At 40.7% G+C, this 21487-nt stretch overlaps 1 protein-coding gene and 1 long non-coding RNA gene across 4 annotated transcripts in view; one reads left to right on the plus strand and one right to left on the minus strand.

The window, feature by feature from the left end:
• Window positions 1-17669, minus strand: part of LOC141512410 (uncharacterized) — a 49010-nt gene extending 31341 nt beyond the window's left edge. Inside the window, exons 1-2 of one of the 3 annotated variants that reach the window (XR_012475488.1) lie at window positions 17576-17636; window positions 10118-10281 (exon numbers count right to left, since the gene is read on the minus strand). This is a non-coding gene — a long non-coding RNA (uncharacterized LOC141512410). Of the gene's footprint in view, window positions 1-10117; window positions 10282-17575 lie in introns of all 3 variants that reach the window. The other 2 variants (XR_012475487.1, XR_012475489.1) reach the window with 2 other exon arrangements.
• A 64-nt stretch (window positions 17670-17733) lies between these two features.
• On the plus strand, window positions 17734-20536 carry LOC141512409 (CARD- and ANK-domain containing inflammasome adapter protein-like). Its single transcript, XM_074221315.1, has one exon. The coding sequence runs from the start codon at window positions 18204-18206 to the stop codon at window positions 20448-20450; it is 2247 nt and encodes a 748-aa protein (XP_074077416.1). The 5' UTR covers window positions 17734-18203; the 3' UTR covers window positions 20451-20536.
• The last annotated feature ends 951 nt before the right edge of the window (window positions 20537-21487 follow it).

Here is a 21487-nt window from a genome sequence, read left to right on the forward strand (position 1 = left end):
TCTTTTTCTATTTTGATTTTTGTAAATTTGTATGGATTGTATGTTTGTGTATGGTTTTTATTTTTCATATATTTTGTGTGTTTCTAGTGCATGTTTCAGATCGATTTAGCTGTGTATGTTCTAGTCCCCCCATAGGAAGATGGCAAGAAGAGGGAGAAGGGAGCAGCCATTTATTACATCCTGATTGGATGTCAGCTACTTTGCTAAGCATTAAACAAATTTCTTATTTTATTTTTACAGACTTGAGGAGTAGGAGTGATGATTATCCCTATTTTCCAATTGAGAAAATGGAGGCAGATGAAAGATAGATGACTTTTCCAAGGTCACACAACTAGGAAGTATCTGCGATTGGATTTGAACTCAGGTCTTTCTGCCTCTAGTTCCATCCAACTGCCCCACAATGCAAGTTATTGTATGATGCAGAATGTAAACTCCCTCCCTGGAGGTCTTCAAGCAGAGGGTTGATGACTACTTTGGACCAGACTACCCAGGGGATTCTTGTTGAGATGTGGGTTATACTAGCTGGTCTCCATCATCTTCTCCTCTCTCCAGTTGTGTCTTTATTACTCCTTTTCCCCAAACTTCTACAGGATGGAGGCTAAATTTGGATTCTAGCCACCTGGGTTTCTCTATTTGTATGACCACTTAATCCTATAGAGAACTGAGTCTGGAGTCAGGAAGTCTTGAGTTCAAATCCAGTTTCAGATACTTCCTAGCTATGTGACCCTGGGCAAGTCACCACCCTGTTTGCCTCGATTTCCTCATCTTTAAAATGAGCTGGAGAAGGAAATGACAAACCACTCCAGTATCTTTGCCACAGAAACCCCAATGGGGTCACAAAGAGTCAGACCAGACTGAAACAACTGAAGATCAGCTCCCCTGTGGAATTTAGAACTGGAAAGGACCTTGGAGATCCTTGGGACCAAACTGCAAACTGAGGAAACTGAGTTCCAAAGAGGGGACTTGATTTGGCCAGAATCACATGGTGTCTCAGTTGCAAAGTCAAAAATGAAGCCCATTGCTCCTGACCCTCAGCCTGGTTCTCTTTGCATCAAACAAAATCTTACTGATTAATCATCTTCTGGTTTGAGAGTTAGAGGAGGGCTTCAAAGCTTTGGATGTGGTCCCAGCATTTCCAGCCTCACTCTGTCACTGTCAACCCCCTTCACCTCTTTATGTCTCTAGTTCCCCACCTGGTGAAATAAATTAATATTCTTCCTCCCTGGGTGAGTAGTGGTCCAAAGATTAATGAATTTTAAATCCACTGGAGATCCTAGGATAAGTGATCATCCATCTGTCCCCTGTGGTGGTGTCTTTTCTTAAAAAATTAATTTGATAATTACCCCATATTGCTTAAATGGAAACAGATCCATTAAAATTGGCTGCTTAGAAATGATAAATGGAAGGTTTAAGAAGTCTCTCATTAATTTAATTAGCCGTGACAAAATACAACACTCCACCTTCCCAGACCCTAAATGGATTGGAAGAAGATTTGGGGGTAAGGGGAGAGTTCTTCCATGGGAAGTTCTCTCATGGGAAGAGGGATTAGCTTTACTCTTAGTCCCACAGAGTAGAACCAAGAAAAATGAAAAAATTGAAAATAAGCACATTTAGACTTGAGATTAGGAAAACCTCCTCTCAGATAGTGGTGTCCAAAAAGTGGTCTCAAAAAGGTGGTGGAATAGGGCAGCTAGTTGGTGCAGTGCTTAGACTACCAGCTCTGGAGTCAGAAGGACCTGAGTTCAAATGTGACCTCAGACACTTAATAATTACATAGCTGTGTGACCTTGGCAAGTCACTTAACCCCATTGCCTTAAATAAATAAAATTTTTTAAAAAGATGGTGGGTTGTTCCTCACTGGAGGTTTTCGAGTAAATATGGGGAAAAACCATCTGGCCTGCAGAATTCCTGGTTAGATTGGATTAGAGGACCTCTCCAAGCCCACCTGGTCCTGAATTCAAAATCCAAAGCCAACCAGGAAACAAAGAGAGTCTTTATCATTACTGGGGCTGATATGATACCAACCATGTGGAATAAGGAAAGGAAAAACATCTCTGGAATCAAGAGGATAGTCCAAGGTTAGAACTGGACCTGTGATTTCATTATTAGAGGGTACTTCTAGGTGGAGAAACTCCCTCTACCAAAGCAGATTGGCACCTTCTCTACAACTACACTGTCTTTCCAGGAGAGTTGAGAAATTGTGTATTAATCAGTACCAGAAATAGAACTTGAACCCAACTCTTCCACTGCTTCAAGGGGATCTTTCTGGTAATGGTGCTACATGAGTCCAAGGACCTGTGTTCAAATTTCATCTCTGAGCCTGACTACCTGTATGACCTTGGGGAAAATCAGTTAATCTCCTTGGGTCTTCATTTTCTTATCTTTAAAAAGGAGGGATTGTCCTCAATAGTCTCATATCTCCTTTTCAGCCCTACGTTTATGTACCTGTATTTCTTTACCTTACTATAGATACTCTATGTTTCCATATCTGTGGTAATATATGGCTCTTTGAGGCTGCCTAGCACACAGGTGCTATTGTTACATTGATCGTGTGGTCCATGGAAATCAAAATTTATTGACCTTGAAGCTCTGATCCTTTCTCTCCGTGATGTGTGAGTTGAATAGGACTTATCCAGAGTCTGGACTTCTATTCACTGCCTCAGAATGGGGCTAATGCTTAAAAAGAGAGCTTTATCTTTTGGGGCAGAACAGATTCAAGTGGGCTATCAGGGGATGATGGGGTTGGGGAGGTGGGATTGAGTCCATTCTTATCTTTCCTGGACTGAGAATGAAGACAGCAGGAAAGATATACCAAGCTTTAAATCTTTTTTTCTTTTCTTTCTTTTTTATTGTTTTTGCAAGGCAATGGAGTTAAGTGACTTGCCCAAGGTCACACAATTAGATAATTATTGTGTCTGAGGTCGGATTTGAACTCAGATCCTCCTGACTTTAGGGCTGGTTGCTCTATCCACTGCACCACCTATCTGCCCCAAAGGCATAGATTTTTAAAAGACAGACTGGAGACTTTTAGGAGAAGTTGGTTCTCCTTCATGACTTGACTTCCAGTGCCTTATCTTCTCCAGGCTAAAAATGTCCAACTCCTTCCCCTGATCCACATGTGACCTGGACTCCAGGTCCATCACCATTCTGTTTCCCTCCTCTGGCAGCTCTCCAGTTTCATGCCATCTTTGCTAAAATACTCATAACTCACAGCAGATTTTGTGAGCTCTGAAAAATTTTATGATTTTGGAAAATGGAAGCAAATGAAATCACTTAAAGTAGTTTGGGTTGGAAGAGAAAGAAAAGGAAAAATGGAGGAAAGGGAAGAGTGTGGTATGGTGTGGTGTGGTGTGGTGTGGTGTGGTGTGGTGTGGTGTGGTGTGGTGTGGTGTGGTGTGGTGTGGTGTGGTGTGGTGTGGTGTGGTGTGGTGTGGTGTGGTGTGGTTGCTGAAAACCAGAGTAAATAGAGAAAGAAAATCAACATCAAAATTTTAGATAGAGTCAGGAGTATGAGTTTGTTACTTCAATAGTTACAACCATGATATATGATTATCATTATAAAGTTTACAATACTTCAAGGATCCATTATTCCACACAGAACTTCCTCTACTGAGATGGGTGGTGATGTCACAGTAGAAAGACCAGGACATTTGGAGTTCATTGTTATTGAGTCATTTCAGTCACGTTTGTGACTTCTTTTGGGGTTTTCTTAGAAGAAATATTAGAGTGGTTTACTTCTCCAGCTCATTTTACAGATGAGGAAGCTGAGGCAAACAGGATTAGATGACTTGCTAAGGGTCACATAGCTCTGAGGTTAGATTTGAATTCAGATCCTTTTGGCTCCAGGTCAAGTGCTTTATCCACTGTGCCAACTACTCTTTTTTTTTTAGGGTTTTTTTGGTAAGGCAAACAGGGTTAAGTGACTTTGCCCAAGGCCACACAGCCAGGTAATTATTAAGTGTCTGAGACCGGATTTGAACTTAGGTACTCCTGACTCCAGGGCCGGTGCTTTATCCACTATGCCACCTAGCCGCCTCTTGTGCCAACTACTCTTGAAGCCCAAAGACCCAAGTTCACATTCCCGATCTATGACAATCCCACCTATATGACCTTAAACAAGTCATTTTTTTCCTGTTTTCTGGATGAGATGTTGTCTGGGCTATGTTCCTAAAAGTGTTCTGTGTCTCAAGAAATGCTTCTCTGGGTCTCAATTTCCCTAACTATAAAAGGAGGGGTTTTGACTAAAAGACCTCTGAGATTGATTTCAGCTCAATGATTCTGGGTTGTGACTGTATTTGGAAAAAAAAAAATCCTCCCCTAGTTGCCAACCCTTGACATTCATCAAGATTGTCACCTAATATGTGTGTGATGGAACACTATTGTTCTATTAGAAACCAGGAGGGATGGGAGTTCAGGGAAGCCTGAAGGGATTTGCATGAACTGATGCTGAGAGAGATGAGCAGCACCAAAAGAACATTGTACACCCTAACAGCAACATGGGGGTGATGATCAACTTTGATGGACTTGCTTATTCTATCAGTATAACAACCAGGGACAATTTGGGGCTGTCTGCAATGGAGAATACCATCTATATCCAGAGAAAGAATTGTGGAGTTTGAGCAAAGACCAAAGACTGCTACCTTTAATTTAAAAAAAAGTTACCTTATTTTGTAATTTTGCTATCTTATACTTTATTTTTTTCCTTAAGGATATGATTTTTCTCTCATCACATTCAACTCAGATCAATGTATACCATGGAAACCACTTAAAGACTAATAGACTACCTTCTGTAGGGGTGCGGGTGGGGGCAAGCAAGGTTAGGGGAAAATTGTAAAATTTAGGAAATTGCAGGCAAATTGCTAAGAAGGTCTTCATTCTGAGCATTGTAGAAGATAGGAAACCTTTGGTAACACTTGGAAGTATTGCTTGTGACCAGTTTGGATCAGAAACTCTAGTCTATCATTGATAGAAAAGGATTCTTGCCAATATACTGTTTTTCTTGACTATATATTTTGGTTAGAACATTTTTGTGGTGGGTTTCCCCCCAATATGGAAAAGAAATATGTAGGGGAAAATAGGTTTTTATTGATTGAAAAAAAATATTTAATTTTTAAAAATTATATAGTGCTTTTAACTATCCTGAATTATGTCCCAAGTCCATGTTTTAATTGAATTCAGGATGCCTCCTAGGATGCCACATGTTTATAAATCTTGGAGTTTTTTCTGAAGAATCAAAACTATGGCTGGTTCAGAATGCAATGAAGAAATGCAGCTGGGGGCTCAAGCAGCTTAAGTGAAGTTTTTTGATTGTGTCTATGCTCAAGTAATAGCAGCCATCTTAACAATAAAGACATGGAGACTGGATGAGAGACAGAGGGCTTCATTGAAAATGGAAAAAATTGTGAAAAAGTAGATGAAGACCTCCAGCCCATTGACTGGATGTTCTGAGGAGCATTTGGGGTGGGGGGGGAAACAGGGCTTGCAATAGCTGGGACAGTGGAGCTGGGCTCTCTTTGATACTGAAGGAGAGAATGTCCATAGAACATTCCAGTGTTGAAGTCTTGTTCGTGAAGCACTAGGAATCCAAAGGTCCTTAGGGTCCAGGTCCTACTCTCAAGAATCTTATCTCACCTCTGGATCTGCTTCCAAGTTAATCCAAGGGTCTGTGTACAATGAGAATTTTACATCAGTTTATTGGTTTGGGGGTGAGTAGGAACCTATGAAGAGAAATAGTGACCTCTTCTGGCCATTCCTCCTAAAGGAAGTTTGCAGAAGAAAGAATCCCAAATTTCAATTCCAGTCAGATCTATACTTGAATAGGAATCAGTTCTAACATATATCCCCACTAGAAGTAGTCACCCAGCCCTTTCTGGAAGAGTAACAGTGAGAAGAGGACCCCTGCCCACTCCCCAAAGCAGCCTATTTGAATCTTTGCTATAACATCCTCCTGGATGTCCAATTGAAATCTGGTTCCTTCTGGTTCTTGTCTCTGAGAATATCTTTCAATGTTTGCAAGAGTTTGTTTTTCTTTGAAATGGCATCAATGAAGAAAAAATAAATACAATTTAAAGATTGGTGTAGTGGTGATGATGTAGATAGATAGATAGATAGACAGGTGAATGGATGGATGGATGGATGATGGATGGGTGGGTGGGTGGGGGGATGAATGGGGAGAGAGAAAGAGGGAGAGAGAGGGGGGGCACAGTTTGATATGTGCTAGGCAGCAACTAGACTTTCATGGATCTATTTGTGATATCCACTCTTAATCTTTAAAAAGTTTGAAAGATTCAAAATCAGAAGCATGGAAGAAATGTCTAGCCGTCATGGTGGAGAGATTTTTATTTTAAGTCTTAAAACTAAATAAGTGTTGGATCAAGGTACAACATGGAAACAAAGTAAAGACTGACAGCTTGCTTTCCATGGGGGGAGGAGGGAAGTAAAATTGGGGGGAAAATTGTAAAACTCAAATAATGTCTTTAATAAAAATAAATTAAAAAAATTAAATAAGTGTTACCAAATGGCTTACTCTAAAAGTTACCTAACCTGAGGTCTCTGAACTTGCATTTTTTAAAGTTGCATTAAGTCTTTTTTGTTTTCTTTAAAATACAGTAGTGTTTTATTTTAGGCATTGAAAAATATTACTTTGAATGGGATACATAGGATTCACCAGATTGTCTGACTAGGGATGTTCAGGATACTAAAATGGTTAAGAACCCACATACTCTAAGCCCTAGAACCCTTCTAACCCCCTAAAAAGCCCCTAATCAGGAAGCTAATCAATCAATTCATATTTATTAAACTCCTACTCTGTGCCCACCACTGTACCTACTGCCAGAATACAAAGACACAAATTAAACTGCCTTCAAGAAACTGAGTCTTAGAAAAGATGGTACAAACTCAACTTTGAAAGAAATGAAGGCTATCAAGAGGCAGAGGCAAAAAGGGATACCATTCTAGGTGTGAGGTAGAGCCCGGACAATGATATAGAGATGGGAAATAGAGTATAAATTGAGAGGAAAAAAAATCACCTTTATCTTTCTTGTCTGGGCCTCAGAGAGGTTGGAATCTCTAAGGTTCTTGTTTCTAGCTCTGACATTCTAATGTTCTATGGCCTATGTTCTAATTATCCATTTTCTAAGATCCCTTTCAATTCAGATATTTTATGTCCTTTTTTCTAAAATTTTTCTTTCTACATTTTCCATTCTGTGTTGTATTTTGAACTAGGGATCACAAGACTTAGAAGTGTGAGGAATAGCACCAGAAAACCTATGAAGATCTGACAGAGACACAAACAGAGATGGTGTGTTATGGTATAAAGAATGGGGCTTGAGATCCCTATTTTAATGGATCAACAAGATTAGGGTTTTTTTTGCTAGTTTGTTTTTCAAGGCATTGGGGTTAAGTGACTTGCCCAAGGTCACACAGCTAGGTAAGTATTATGTGTCTGAGGTCAGATTTGATTTCAAGCCCCTCCTGACTCCAGGGCCGGTGCTCCATCCACTGCGCCACCTAGCTACCCCTCTGGGTTACTCTTAGAACCCTGAGGCTCAACCACTTTCTAGGGATCTGTCCTGACAATGCAAGTAGGAGCCAGGGGAGTAGCTCTAGAGCTCTAGAAAAGATCATTAACAGAGGCACAGCCCTAGCTTGGGTCTTCATCACCTGTAAAATGGACTCTTGAAATAGCCTCCTAATTAGGTTCTGGCCTTCCAGGTTTATCCCATCCCATTCCACTCTTCACCCAGCAGCTAAAGCTTCTTTTCTAAAGCACCAAACTGGCTGTCACCTTCTCTGTTTCCAACATCCCTTTGTTGTCTCTCAGGTAAAATACATACTCCTGGACTAGGGGTTTAAAGCCTTTCCATTCTGGTCCTCATCTTCATTTCCAGGTTTCTTAAGAGTATATAAGTCAGGGGCAGCTAGGTGGTGCAGTGGATGGAGCACCGGCCCTGGAGTCAGGAGGACCTGAGTTCAAATGCAGCCTCAGACACTTAATCATTACCTAGCTGTGTGACCTTGGGCAAGACACTTAACCCCATTGCCTTGCAAAAACTATTTTTAAAAAAAAAGAGCATATAAGTTATTTGCTTCATCCCAAATTTAGTGTCACTTCTCCCATCTGTGAACCTTTGTACTGATCATGCCCAGGTCTAGAATGTCCTGTTCCTTAACTCTGCCCCTTGGGCCACCTCATGGGGAAGTATGAAACTTTGCCTCATCATTCTGCCCTCTGGGAAAAAACCAAATGATTCTGATTGCTTTCCCACATGATAGCTCTTCAAATCTTAGAGTATTATTTAAATGTCAGTTACTATTTTAAAGATTATTTCTTAATTTTTATCAAGATTTATTTAATTATACTTTATGAATACAATTTATTTTAATTATTCTAATAAGGATTGAAACCAGTCCTGTGATTTTACTGGTACGGGGACTTTCCTTTTCCCTCTATCAATGCAGATCAATGGGAGTTCTTGACAAATTAGACAGAGAAATGCACGTGGAGCTGAGTTCAAATTTGACCTCGTACACTTGACTAGCTGAGTGGTTCTAGGCAAGTCATTTAATCTTTCTTGGTCTTGGTTTTCTCATCTATCAAATGAAAATAATAATCACACTTCCCTCCCAGAGAAAATAGTTATGAGGTGCACTGCAAATATCAGAGTACTTTATAAATTATAGCTATTGCTATTATTATTAGATCAGCACATCCGCAGCTTATGGTCTTACAGAATTTCACTGAGAGTTTAAGCAAATTGCCCGTGGTCAGAAAGCCAATAGGTCAGAAGCAAGACTTGAATAGGTTTTCCTTCTTTGGAGGCCAACTCCTTCACTTCTATGTGCCACGGTCTCTCAAATTAATGATTACTGTTTTTATTAAAGTGGAAATGGCAGGCCTGGACCCCCTCAAAGGGCTAGAGTGCAGATGAAATGAGGACAGCTGCCTCTCCCAACAGCTCCATGGTGCCTCTAATTTTGCTCTTGTACTTTAGGTCCCGGTCTTGATCCTTCTCAAGGGACTAGAGAGAGGCAGGAAGTAGAGCAAAGCTCTACAAAGAATACAATTCATCTTCTGAATAGGTATTTCCTCTCATGTATATAGAGTATTTGAATAAATTAGAGTCCTTTTGTATACTGGATAGTTTTGAGGACTTATATCCTTCCCGATCTAAAAATTTAGAAACACTTGCATTCCCTCCTATATGTATTCCCTCCCCCAAATCTCCTTAAAAACTAACGGAGATTCAAAATTCTTTGTAGGTAAGAATCATCACCAGCCATAGCCCATGAGCCCCTGCCCAAGTGTTTACTTTTGCTAGTCAGCCAGAGGACACATTAACCTCAAAGCAATGGCATTTAATACATTAGCATAATGGGGAAAATCACAACAAAACATTCTTCATAAACTTTGGGCTCACTTTCCCACAAATACATGCATCCTCAACAAAAATACACATACGCAGGGTCATGAGAGACACACATATTTGGTAAATACACATTCTTTGCCTGGGCACCAAGGCAGAGGGATGAATTATCCCTCCATTGCTGATTCCTCTTGATATCTTCTGATGAGCCCACTTCCCACCAAATCTGCTTCTAGCTGATGTTCAACTAACCAGTTATCTTCAAGGCTACTGTCTCCCATCCACTGGATGCTATGGCTTTTTTTTTTTAGATTTTTCAAGGCAATGGGTTTAAGTGGCTTGCCCAAGGCCACACAGCTAGGTAATTATTAAGTGTCTGAGGTCAGATTTGAACTCAGGTACTCCTGACTCCAAGGCCAGTGCTCCACCCACTGCGCCACCTAGCTGCCCCTGATGCTATGACTTTCAAGCCTTTCACATGTAGGAGATTCTGATTGCTTTTCCACACAATAGCTCTTCAAATCTTAGAGCGTTATTTAAATGTCAGCTATGATTTTAAAGATTATTTCTTAATTTTATCAATATTTATTTAATTATACTTTATGAACACTATTTATTTTAATTATTCTAATAAGGATTGAAACTAGTCCTGTGATTTTTCTGGTATAGGGAATTTCCTGAAGGGGGGGGGGGGAACTATACATCTTTCAACCAAGAGCTATGAAAAATGTCCCCTCACCCAGACTACTCACAGAAGGTAGTAGATGTCCATGGTCAGATCTTGTCTATTCTTTGAACTTCTCTCTCCTCAACTCCCTCAGTTGAATTATCTTTTGGCTTATCATCAGGAAACTTCATTTCTTAGTTCTTAATATATGCTCCCTAATTGAGGCTAGTATTCCTACAACTCCGAGCTCTCAAATGAAAGAAGAAAGGAGTTTAGTGAAATTACTGAGGAAACTGAGTTTAGTAGCCCTATCCTCTCCTCCTCCCCATGACGCTCCTCTGATTTATTGAATGGGTGGAATGGTTGGAAAAGACTGATAGTATTTGTCTCATTTTTCTCCAGCAACAAATCACAGCCTAGTTTTTCTTCTCTTCTACCAATGCAAAATGTTTTAGCGTTTGGGGTTTTTTTTGGTCTGGTTTTAAAATTTCATGTGCTTTGTAACCACAGAACACCATATAAATATAATTACTCTAGCCCTGAAATCCTGGAGTTCGATGCTATAGAAGCATTTACTCAAAACTCATTTTCCTTTCTTGCCAAAACTTAGGAACAAAAGTTGTCATTCAGGGCTTCCATTCCATTCATGGCTAAAAGATGAAGTTTTGGCTCTTGCTGAGACACCACTTTTTGCCATTTTATATAAAATGTGGGGATCACATCATGCTCGCCAACAGACAAGACAACACATGTACCAATGAATTTCTCTTCTGCCCCCCCCATCTTCTTTTGACAGCAGTGCAGAAAAGATGTGGACAAGGGGATGAAGGCTTTCACTTCTCCCCCAGACATGGGGGGGGGGGGTATGGGAGGAATGTAGACTGGGCTCTAGTCAGAGCCAGAAACTAGAACAGAGAAGTTGCTAGGGCTGGTTCTACTTTTCTGGAGGGTTGTAATCTGGAACTGCTTCAACATCACTGTGACAGGACCCTACCTGGGTATGTAGAGAGCTCCAAGGCTATACCAAAGGGGCCTAGGATGACACCTTAGTGGGGAGGGATTCAGGATCCAAAGATGTCTTTGGAGAGGAGTTGAAAGAATAATATTTGTGTCTATAAGGGGTGTGGGTCCCAAGAGATGTGGGAGTAAGGGTTCTTTCTAGGAATTGTGTGGCCTGGAGAGGATTGTAAATAAAGCAGAGAAATCAGAGTTTTGTCTCCAGGAACTAGTATCAAAGGATGTATTTCTTTCCTTTCTATCCTCCTTCCCTCCCTCCTTCCCTCCCTCCTTCCTTTCTTCATTACTTCCTTCCTTCCTTCCCTCCTTCTCTCCCTCCCTCCTTCCTTCATTACTTGCTTCCTTCCTTTCTTTTTCCTTTCTTTCACAATCCCTTCTCCTGATCTTATGACCCAATGTTTTGCATTCCTCATGGGCTGGGAGAGAAGGGCAATCCAAAAAAGAGAGTGAGAGAATGGAGTAATGACCTGGCTGCAGATAGGGGAAGATGTTAAGGTCCCTCCTATATTTGCCTACAGACACTGGAATGTGCCCTTGGCAAATCAAGCCTCTCTCAAACTTTTTTTATAATCAATAAATCAATTCATCTACATCATTCCAATTTTAAAAAATCAATATAGTCCTGGTTTTAAAAGTTTCTCATTATCCTTTCTGACTCAGGAGTATCCCTAAAAAGTTCAAGGATATTCCTAAGGCATGTGGGGTCCCAAAGTAAAATATTCCACTTCAGCACTTCTATGCAGGTAAAATGAGGTTTAAATATATTTTAATCACAACTTTAAAGGGGGGAAGCTGTGGTACCCCAGGTGTGGAACTAGAAGATGTGACTTGGCTATCTGTGTAATCTGGAACAAGTCATATGATTTCTCAGTGACTCAGTTTCCCCAATTTAAAAGGAAGGGGTTAAACTGGAAGACTTTTCAGGATCCTTCCTGGCTGAGTTCACAACATCAGATGATATAAAGGCAGGAAAGAAGTCACCAAACCTGAGTCTGGGAGTTCATTCATCATAAAATCTTAGAATCTCAGATTCAAAAAGACCATGAAGGTCATCTAGCTATCTAGTATGTGAATAGCAATCCTTGACAATGATCATCCACCCAACTTCTTGAAGAACTCTTCCCCCCATACATATACATGCATGCACTTATTCACAGAGTACGTGGTAAAATTAGAAGTACAAAGGATTAGAAGGCACCCTGGATTCCCCCAAATGACCAGCAAACTGGAAACTAACAGTTAGATCAAAGACAAGACCCCTACTTCCCAAACACTCCCTCTACTATTGCCTATCCTTGGGGTTCTAGGGCTGGGACAATGTTCTATTAGCTTAATATTTCAGGTCAATACGTGGCCTGGCCATTTATCATAGAATCGATGAAATTCAGAGATGGAAGGGACCTAAAAACATTGAATCCAACCTCCTGGTTTGATAGGTAAGCAAAATAGGATCCAAGATCATCTAAAACCATCCAGAAAATCCACAGTAGAGCCAGAACTCCATGGAATTCTTGACTTTTTGTCCAGTGTTCCTTCCACAACACCATGTCCCTTCCTTTGGAACAGGAAGGGACCTTAGAATGTAGAACATCCCAGTTGAAATAAGAACAAAAAGGCCAGATGGAGCCAAGAGAGCTAGGGACATCCACTCCCACCCCTGTCCTTTGTTTTGCATTCTTCCCAGCAACAAAATCACTAGACTCCCTATAAATACTGAAAACAATCTGAAGAGAACACTCAGTCTATTTGGGTTTTTTTTAAAGTAGTTATCTTTATCCACAGGACATCTGGACTAGTATTCTATATTTAAGTGTGTGGTAATACCAGATTACATGTCTAAAAACTTATGGCTTCAATATTAGGAAGTTATTGCCTAGGGACAGGGATTGAAAGAGTGCCTTCACTGGCACTGGAAACTTCCATATGGAGAAACTCCCTCTACCAATACAGGCCAACACTTTCTCTGAAACTTATGGTTTTACTGAGTTGCCTTGAACAGAAATGACCTATTGCTTCTATATAGCCCATAACACTCTTGAGCTCAGTCCAAACTGGACCAATATAGCCCAGTAAGATTACAGTCATTGAATGGATAGAAGGGAATGGATATGAGAGATGTCATGGACAATATTTGGCACGACTGGATTTGGGGAGGAGAGACAAAAGTTGGATCTTCACTTGAATTCAACTCTTAGTTTACGAAACTGAGTGACTGAAAGAATGGTGGATTCTTCAACAGGAATAAGGTAGTTTGGATAAAGAGAGGTTTAAAGAGGAAAGATAATGAATTCTGTTGTGGACATGTAGAGTCTGGGATAAATACAAGATATCCAATGAAGATGTCCAGCAGGAAGTTGGGAATGTAGTAGGATTAGAAGCTACGTCTATAGATGTAGAGATGGACATGACTTGTACATGGAATAGATTACTGAACACACATGAGATGATAATTGCATGAATTATATCTGGGAAAAAATAGTATCCTAGAGAGATTATTTTAGAAATAAAAGCTCTCTAAAACATTAGTAACTCCTTGTCTGGTCTTTGTTTTTCATAATAGCAATTACTTAAGACTTGAAGGTTTGCATATCTTATGTGATTCTCATACCAACCCTGAGAGGTAGATGCTATTACTTTCAATTCCATTTTAAAGATGAGGTCAGCAAAGAATTGGAAATCAAGTAAATGTCCTTCAGTTGGGGAATGGCTTAGCAAACTGTGGTATATGTATGTCATGGAACACTATTGTTCTATTAGAAACCAGGAGGGATGGGAATTCAGGGAAGCCTGGAGGGATTTGCATGAACTGATGCTGAGTGAGATGAGCAGAACCAGAAAAACAATGTACACCCTAACAGCAACATGGGGGCTATGATCAATGTTGATGGACTTGCTTGTTTCATCAGTGCAACAATCAGGGTCAATTTGGGACTGTCTGCAATGGAGAATACCATTTGTATCCAGATAAAGTACCATGGAGTTTGAACAAAGACCAAGGACTATTCCCTTTAATTTAGAAAAAAAACAGATAGCTTATTGTCTGATCTTGTTATCTCATACTTTTTGTTTCTTCCTTTAAGGATATGATTTCTCTCTCATCACACTTAATTTGGATCAATGTACAACATGGAAACAAAGTAAAGACTGACATATTGCTTTCCATGGGGGGTGGGGGGAGGGAAGTAAGATGGGGGAAAAATTGTAAAACTAAAATAAAATCTTTAATAAAAGAAAAAAAGATGAGGTCACCTGAGACAGAAGGAGATTAAGTGACTTTCACAGGGTCACCAGCTAGGAAGTGTCTGAGGCTGGTTTTGAATTTGGGTCTATTGCCATCTAGCTACTTCACTTACATTAACATTATTCCATTTCTCTCAGAGAATCTAAGTTGCAATGAGATAATATAGGTAAAATACTTTAGAAACTTCAGAGTGCTATGATTAGCTTATATTATTAGTCTAAGGAGTGCCTATAAATGGTTTCAAATTGATGAGTGAATGAGTTAGATACTCAAATTTGGGAAGCTCTAATTCAGCTATTCACCAACTGTGTGTCCCTAGGCAAATCCTTTTCCCTCTCTGGGTCTAGACCCTCTCTGGTTTAACTCAAATTAAAAAATGTCATGGAGTTGGACTACATGAACTCATAAAGGTTTCTTTCAATTCTAAGGCTTCGTTCCATGATATTCTCTATAAAATGAGGGCATTGTACAATATACCAGACATTGCCTCTCTGAGGGCACTATTTCAGGAAAGCCCAGTTCATACTCCTCTTCATTCTCTTTTTAATATAGACCTCCTCACTGACCTCCTTTCTGGGGCATGGGCACTCTTTCCTCTTCTCTAACCCCAATGTTCTAGAATCATGAATTGTGATCAAATCCACTCTACTACTGTCCATGGATAGGTTGTGTCAATCTATATGCCAAGGGCCCCACTTACCATCCTGTAGCTCTCAGGACCAAAGCACCCCTACCATCACTCTCTGAGGTTGATTTCTGCCTTTAGAATATAAATCCCTGAGGCCAAGGACTGCCTTTATATGACTACTGATTAATATCTTATAAATGTTCTTTTATTCATTCTCATTTTGTTTTATGAATCTAAAAGAAAACAGACCATAACAGCAGAATCTAGATTCACTAAATGGGTACCCTTAAAAAAATGAGTGTCTGGGGTTGCTTATAGGAGGTGATGATGTGGAGTAACATAGTCACATTTATAGAACTGATTTAAAAAAATCTAAAAATAATCACTTTTTTAGGTTTGAAAAACATTCTATAATATGATCTCATTTAACCTCACAGCAACCTCTGGAAGGTAAATATTGCTATCATCATCCCCATTTTATAGTTGAGGAAAGTGAAGTAGACTAGCAAACTAAGACTCCCTAGAGTCAAAAGTGCTAAGGTGAACAAATTGACTATCTCACTTGATGTCTCATTGTGGCAATCAACTACCTTGGATGTTCCTGAACATTTTCATTGTGACCTTGACCTAGTTTTATTTCAACCCTAGTTTTCCTTTCACTAATCTCACTTCTCTAAGTTGATTCCCCAAGGAACCATGACTATATTTTGACTTGTCGCACATTCACAAATTTGGCTAAACCCTTGTCTGTCCTTAGTTCTGATGCCTCATTTCTTTTTCTTTTTTTAAGTTTTTTTTTCAAGGTAAATGGGAGTTAAGTGGCTTGCCCAAGGCCACACAGCTAGGTAATTATTAAATGTTTGAGACTGGATTTGAACCCAGGTACTCCTGACCCCAGGGCTGGTGCTTTATCCACTACGCCACCTAGCTGCCCTGATGCCTCATTTCTCTACAGCTGGAGTCTTATCTACAGCTTCTTTTCCCACTGAACTTCCCAGGCCTGTTAATGAAAACATCCAATGAACATGACATCTCTGAACTTTAGAAAGTACCAATCCAGTCTCTTGCATTAGCAGCTAAAGGGAAATTCCAATGAGCCTAGCTTGGGTTGCCAACCATGTTAATCAATTGATCAATAAACATTAAGTAATACTACATGCTGAGTACCAGGCTAGGCTGAAGATGCAAAGACAAAAATGAAATCATGTTTTTTAAAGTAAATTTTGATAACTAGGTTTTAATGTAATTGGCTTCTTTCTTAATCCTCTCTATTTCCCTCAAGGGAAGATGACTCAGATGTACCCCTTCCCCAAGACCAGTAGGTGGAATTGCCAGAGGTTCCTTAGGGTCCTCTAACATTGATTTCTAGATTTCAAGATCATCTTCAGACCCCAAAACAACATTGGTGGAGGAAGTTAATAAACAGACCACTCAATGACCACTCATTTATTAAATCCTTGCCATGTTCCACACACTGTGCTAAGTATTGGAGCTACAAAAAGAAGCAAAAAACTGTCTGTCCTCAAGGAGCTTTTTCTGAAGTTGAACCAGAGAGAGAGTACGATGAGTGGATACACTGATAGGTTACACTAAGGTAGCTAGATGGGATAGAGTGCCAAAGTTGGAGTCAGAAGACCTGAGTTCAAATATTGCCCCAGACTCTAATTGTGCACTTCCTAGACATGTCACCAATCCTTTATCTACCCCACTTTCCTCAGCTATAAAATGGAATGATAATAATACCATTGATCTAGTAATTGTTATGTTAAATGAGATCATATTTGCAGAATATTTTTCAAACTTGTAAAGCTCTACATAAATATTTTTAGATTTTTTTTATCAGTTCTTTAAATATGACCATGTCACTCCACAAAACAAAAGCAGAAACAAACCCTCCCCTGGGTCCCTATTTCCACAAGGATAAAATACCAGTCCTTAGCCTGACATTCAAATCTCTTCCCCAATCTGACTCCCATCTGCCTTTCAAGTCCCATTTATTAACTTTCCTCCCTTCCCACCCCATCCCCAGTTTCACACACTTTCCATTCTAACCCAACTGACCTTCAAGCCATTCCTGATATAGAACACATCTCCCACCTCCACACTTTTGCTTAGGCTGATCCCTCCTCCTCCTCTCTGCCTCTTGAAATGTCTAGTTCCCTACAGAGCATCACTCCAATGCCACTGTTTACTCTAGACATTTCATGCTTTCCTTAAGTGTCCTCTCTCTCTTAAACAACCTTGTATTAGATTACACATATTTCCTTAACTGCACACATATTGTATTCTCTCCATCCATCCCCGCCTCCCCCACCTCCCCCATCCCCCAGTAGAAGAAACTCTTTGAAGTTCATAGGATCTTGGCTCTTGGGTAAAAGAACCTCAGAGGACATTTAATCCATTCTTATCATTTTACAGATGAGTAAACTCTGCCTATAGAGTTTAAACCCAGGTAATAAGGAACAGGTCAAATTCAAATGCAAATTCTCTTGGCTCCAACTGCAGAACTCTTCCCATCCAATTGCACTGCCTTCCAGGACTATTCCATTTTGCCCTAGTATCCCTGGCATCTAACCCAGTTCCCGGCAAAGAACAGATACCTAATAAATGAATGGAATTGGACTGGATTGGATTGGATTTATATGAATGGAACTGACCTGAATGAAACTGGACCAAATGAAGGGGAATTGCCTACATGGACTCTCTCCTCTGTGTGGCTCATAGTTTCTTCCATTTTCTCCCAATGTTGCATAAAAGGAAAGCCATCATAGCGACAGTCACTAAGGGCTTTTGTTGTCATCATGAAAGGCTGCTTACAATGCTACTTACCAAAAGGGTACCTGAGACTTCCCACTAAAGGGAAGCTGCCACAGAAGGATGGGGAGACTTCACCCCTAACTGGTCAGGCCACCCCCAGAAAACTGTCACCTTGCTTCCCAAGTTACTGTGGATCAAATAAGGTGCATTTGCCAAATTAATTCCTAGCCTGGTTCGTTTTTTTAAATTTCCTGGTCCTCCTTTTCCAGTTATTATTCTTTCTGTTTGGTTATAGTCCTGAACTGTCAAGGATTTAGAATGACAAACGGCAGCTCTGACAAAGGAAAGCAGATCTGTATTTCTTTACCCCTGTCTCCGATAATTCGTTTTTGAAACTTGACTCTCTGGGACCCAGTTGTTCTTGAGACAAGGATCTGTGAAATATCATCCTTCCTTTGATCTTTGCATCTCAAGTCCCAGCTTTGACCAGCCCTTCGATCAGCCCGCAAATGAGTTAACCATCTCACGATGTGTTCTCCGACCCATGGTAAGAGCACTCCTTATGCAACTGAAGTAATGAAGATGAAGAAGGGGGAGTTGGTAGCAGGCATTAAGGATCCAGATGCTGTCATCAAGAGACTGATGGACTATGGGATTTTCACACCTGAACAAAAGTTGACTCTGTCCTACTACAAGACACACCTTGCAAAAGTGACCCGGATCTTGGACATCCTGATTTCCCAAGGGGAGCATGCTTGCCAAATGTTTTTTTACCCATGTCTGAAACAACTAGAGCCTGACACATATAAGATCATAAGGAAATATACCATGGACAGAGAAGTGATCGCTCAAGGGGCCAGGGTGCAGCCAATGGGTCCGTGGCTGGATAGGGACAAAGATAACCTGGAAAAATCTTCTGAGCAAGTCTATGAAAAGCAGAGCACAAGGGTCCAGGAAGCTTCAGTCAAGTCAAAGATAGCTTCTCACGAAGCCACTAAAATGAGACCAACTTCGACTTCTCAAGACAGTCCCACTCCTTCCCTCTATCTCTGGACTGCATCAGGTAAGGGAGATGTAGCTGATATAGAGAAGGTTCTAGAAGACAAGAATGCCAGTAAAGTAATGTTCCCAAGAGAAAGCCCATTGGGTGTGGCAATGGCTGGTGACCCAAATGAAACTCTCAATTATCCAATAACCAAAGGCTCTAGGGCAGAAGAAAAGGATGGGAAAGAGAAGTGTCTTTTGCAAAGAGCCACTGAAAGGGCCCGGGGAGATGCAGTGAAAATTCTCCCAGGAGGGATGAACAGTAATAACTTAGAAAGAGACATCACGATTCCCCTGGGTTTCAATTTACAAGGTGGCCAGCACTCCCTTATGAGATCAATGATAGAAGAAAACATTGGAAATCCTTACCATTTCCAGCACTTGTCAACTCTCCAAGAAGAAAGCCAGGTGTTCCCAGAAAATGATCATCTCCTGGATGCCATATATAACAAGGAAGACCTAGTTTCAGATTCCTCTGAATTAAATGGTTTGGAGGAAGCTATAAAGATATTGCTAACAGCTGGGATTAATGCAGACTCTGGCATTCTCCACAATGCTTTCCACCATGATGACCAAAACATCATTCAGCTGTTGCTAAAATATTCAGCAACCCTGCCCTCTGAAACCCTGGAACAGGCCCTTTTTGAAGGAGTCCGGAAGAATCTTCCCAAAGTTGTGGCAGCCTTAGCAGATGGAGGCATTGACCTCAATGTGCAGAATGATCAATGCTATACACCCTTTCTCTTGGCGGCTGAGATGGATAGGACCATGTGTGCAGAAGTTCTCATCCAAAAGGGGGCTGACATGGGGGCAAAGACTGTCTATTTGGAGTCTGCTCTGCATCTGGCAGTTAAGGCAGGTGCCATTTATACTGTAGAGCTCCTGTTGGACAGAGGTATGAATCCTAATGTCACAGGGTGGAATGGCCACACTCCCCTCCATGTTGCAGCCTGGCACAATAAGCATGAGATGGTCAGCTTGCTGATCCATGCAGGGGCCCAGATCAACACCCTTACCAGTGAGCATAACACCCCACTGCATATCACAAGTGAAAGGGGGAACCTGGACACTGCTGCCCAACTGATCCAATACCAAGCAGATGTCAATATGAAAAATAAACTATCCATGACCCCCTTACACCTGGCGGCTCGGGCAGGTGACAAGGCTATGGTAGAATTACTCCTCCATTCTAATGCTGATTCCAATATGCCTGACAAAGAAAGGAAGACCCCACTTCATTGGGCAACTTCTGGGGGTTATCTTGATGTAGTGAAATCTATGCTGATCCACAAGGTCAGGTTTGGAGTTAGAGACATGGATGGCTTTTCTCCTCTACATTATGCAGCCCTCAGGGGCAACCTGGAGATGGTGAAACTCTTACTGGAAACTGGTAAAAGTAAAAACATCAATGAGCGAAACATCTACAGAAAGACTCCCTTGCACCTAGCAGTGGAACAGGGCCACGGGGACTTGGTCAGATTGCTGATGAGTTGTGGGGCTGCAGTGAATGCCTTAGACAACAACAGAGATACCCCATTACACTGTGCTTGCAAAACTGGACACTGGAATTCCGTCACTTCCCTGATAAACTATTGTCAGAGGGAGAAACCTGACTTACAAGCCATCAACAGTCTTGGGAAAACACCTCTGCAGGTGGCAGAGGGCACCTTTGCGGAGAGCCAAGAGCAGATCGTGACCTTGTTGAAGAAAAAAATGTTCTTAACAAGATAAATGCCTCAGGAAAATGAAGGAGATTTACTTAGTTATTCTGGAGGCATATCTATAATTCTAATAAAAAGGATACTTCACTGTTTCAAGGATGTGTGGTTCCATTAATGTAGGAATCACCCTCACCAATTGTCATCCTAATAATAGCCAACATCAAAATTGTACTTTGTGCACCCAACAACTTATGAAGATTCTTTATTAAAACTTAGAGTAGGAGGCAGTGTGACTAATTAGATAGTGTTTGGACTTCAAATCAGAAGAGTTGGGTTCAAGTCTCACTTCTGACACTTCTGAGCCTAGAGGACCTTCAGGAAAACACTTCTAGAAACGAGTTGAGGAAGACCATCGATAGGATGGAAAGTGCTCAGAAGAAGACAACCAAGATAGTGACGGACCATATCAAATGAAGATTAGTTAAAGAAATTAAATCTGTTCAGACAGAAGATGATTCTGGATGGAAAGGGTAAGACTGGAGAGATATGCTAGCTATCTGAAAGTATTTGAAGGTTTATCATGTGAAGGGGAGACAAGATTTTTCCTGCTTGGTCCCAGACAGTTAAACCCAAAGCAATGAGTGGAAATTGCAAAGAAACAAATTTAGACTCGATGTCAGGAAGAAAAAAATTTTTGATGATTAAGTCTGTCCTTAAGTGGAATGGGCTGCCTCAAGATGTGGGAAGTGGGTTTGATGGTTTAGAGGTCTTCAAGAAGAGGATAGATGTCTATTTGTGAGATATTATAATAGGGAATTCATTTTCAAATTTGAGTTGGGCTAGACAGACAGTTTCTTCTAATTCTAAAATTATGGGATTCTACAAACTTAATATGTCCCAGATAAGTAACTCTCCAGGAATTATCTTCTAGGTCATATGAAGGCTATTTATCTGTGACCTTCTTTGGTAAAGGGAGTCTTCATACTGGGAGTATCCCACCTGAGCCAAAGCATTACCCTGCAGGTGTTACTAAACCCATTTTATAGCTAAGGAAATAGAGATTCCAAGAGATAAAATGACTTGCTTATGGTCACATAGCTACTAAGT

Source organism: Macrotis lagotis, chromosome 2 (genome assembly GCF_037893015.1).
Source record: "Macrotis lagotis isolate mMagLag1 chromosome 2, bilby.v1.9.chrom.fasta, whole genome shotgun sequence".
NCBI classification, from domain to species: Eukaryota; Metazoa; Chordata; class Mammalia; order Peramelemorphia; family Peramelidae; genus Macrotis; species Macrotis lagotis.

Coding starts and splice junctions, on each gene's coding strand:
- LOC141512409 (XM_074221315.1), top strand. CDS start 18,204: ATGTGTTCTCCGACCCATGGTAAGAGCACTCCTTATGCAACTGAAGTA.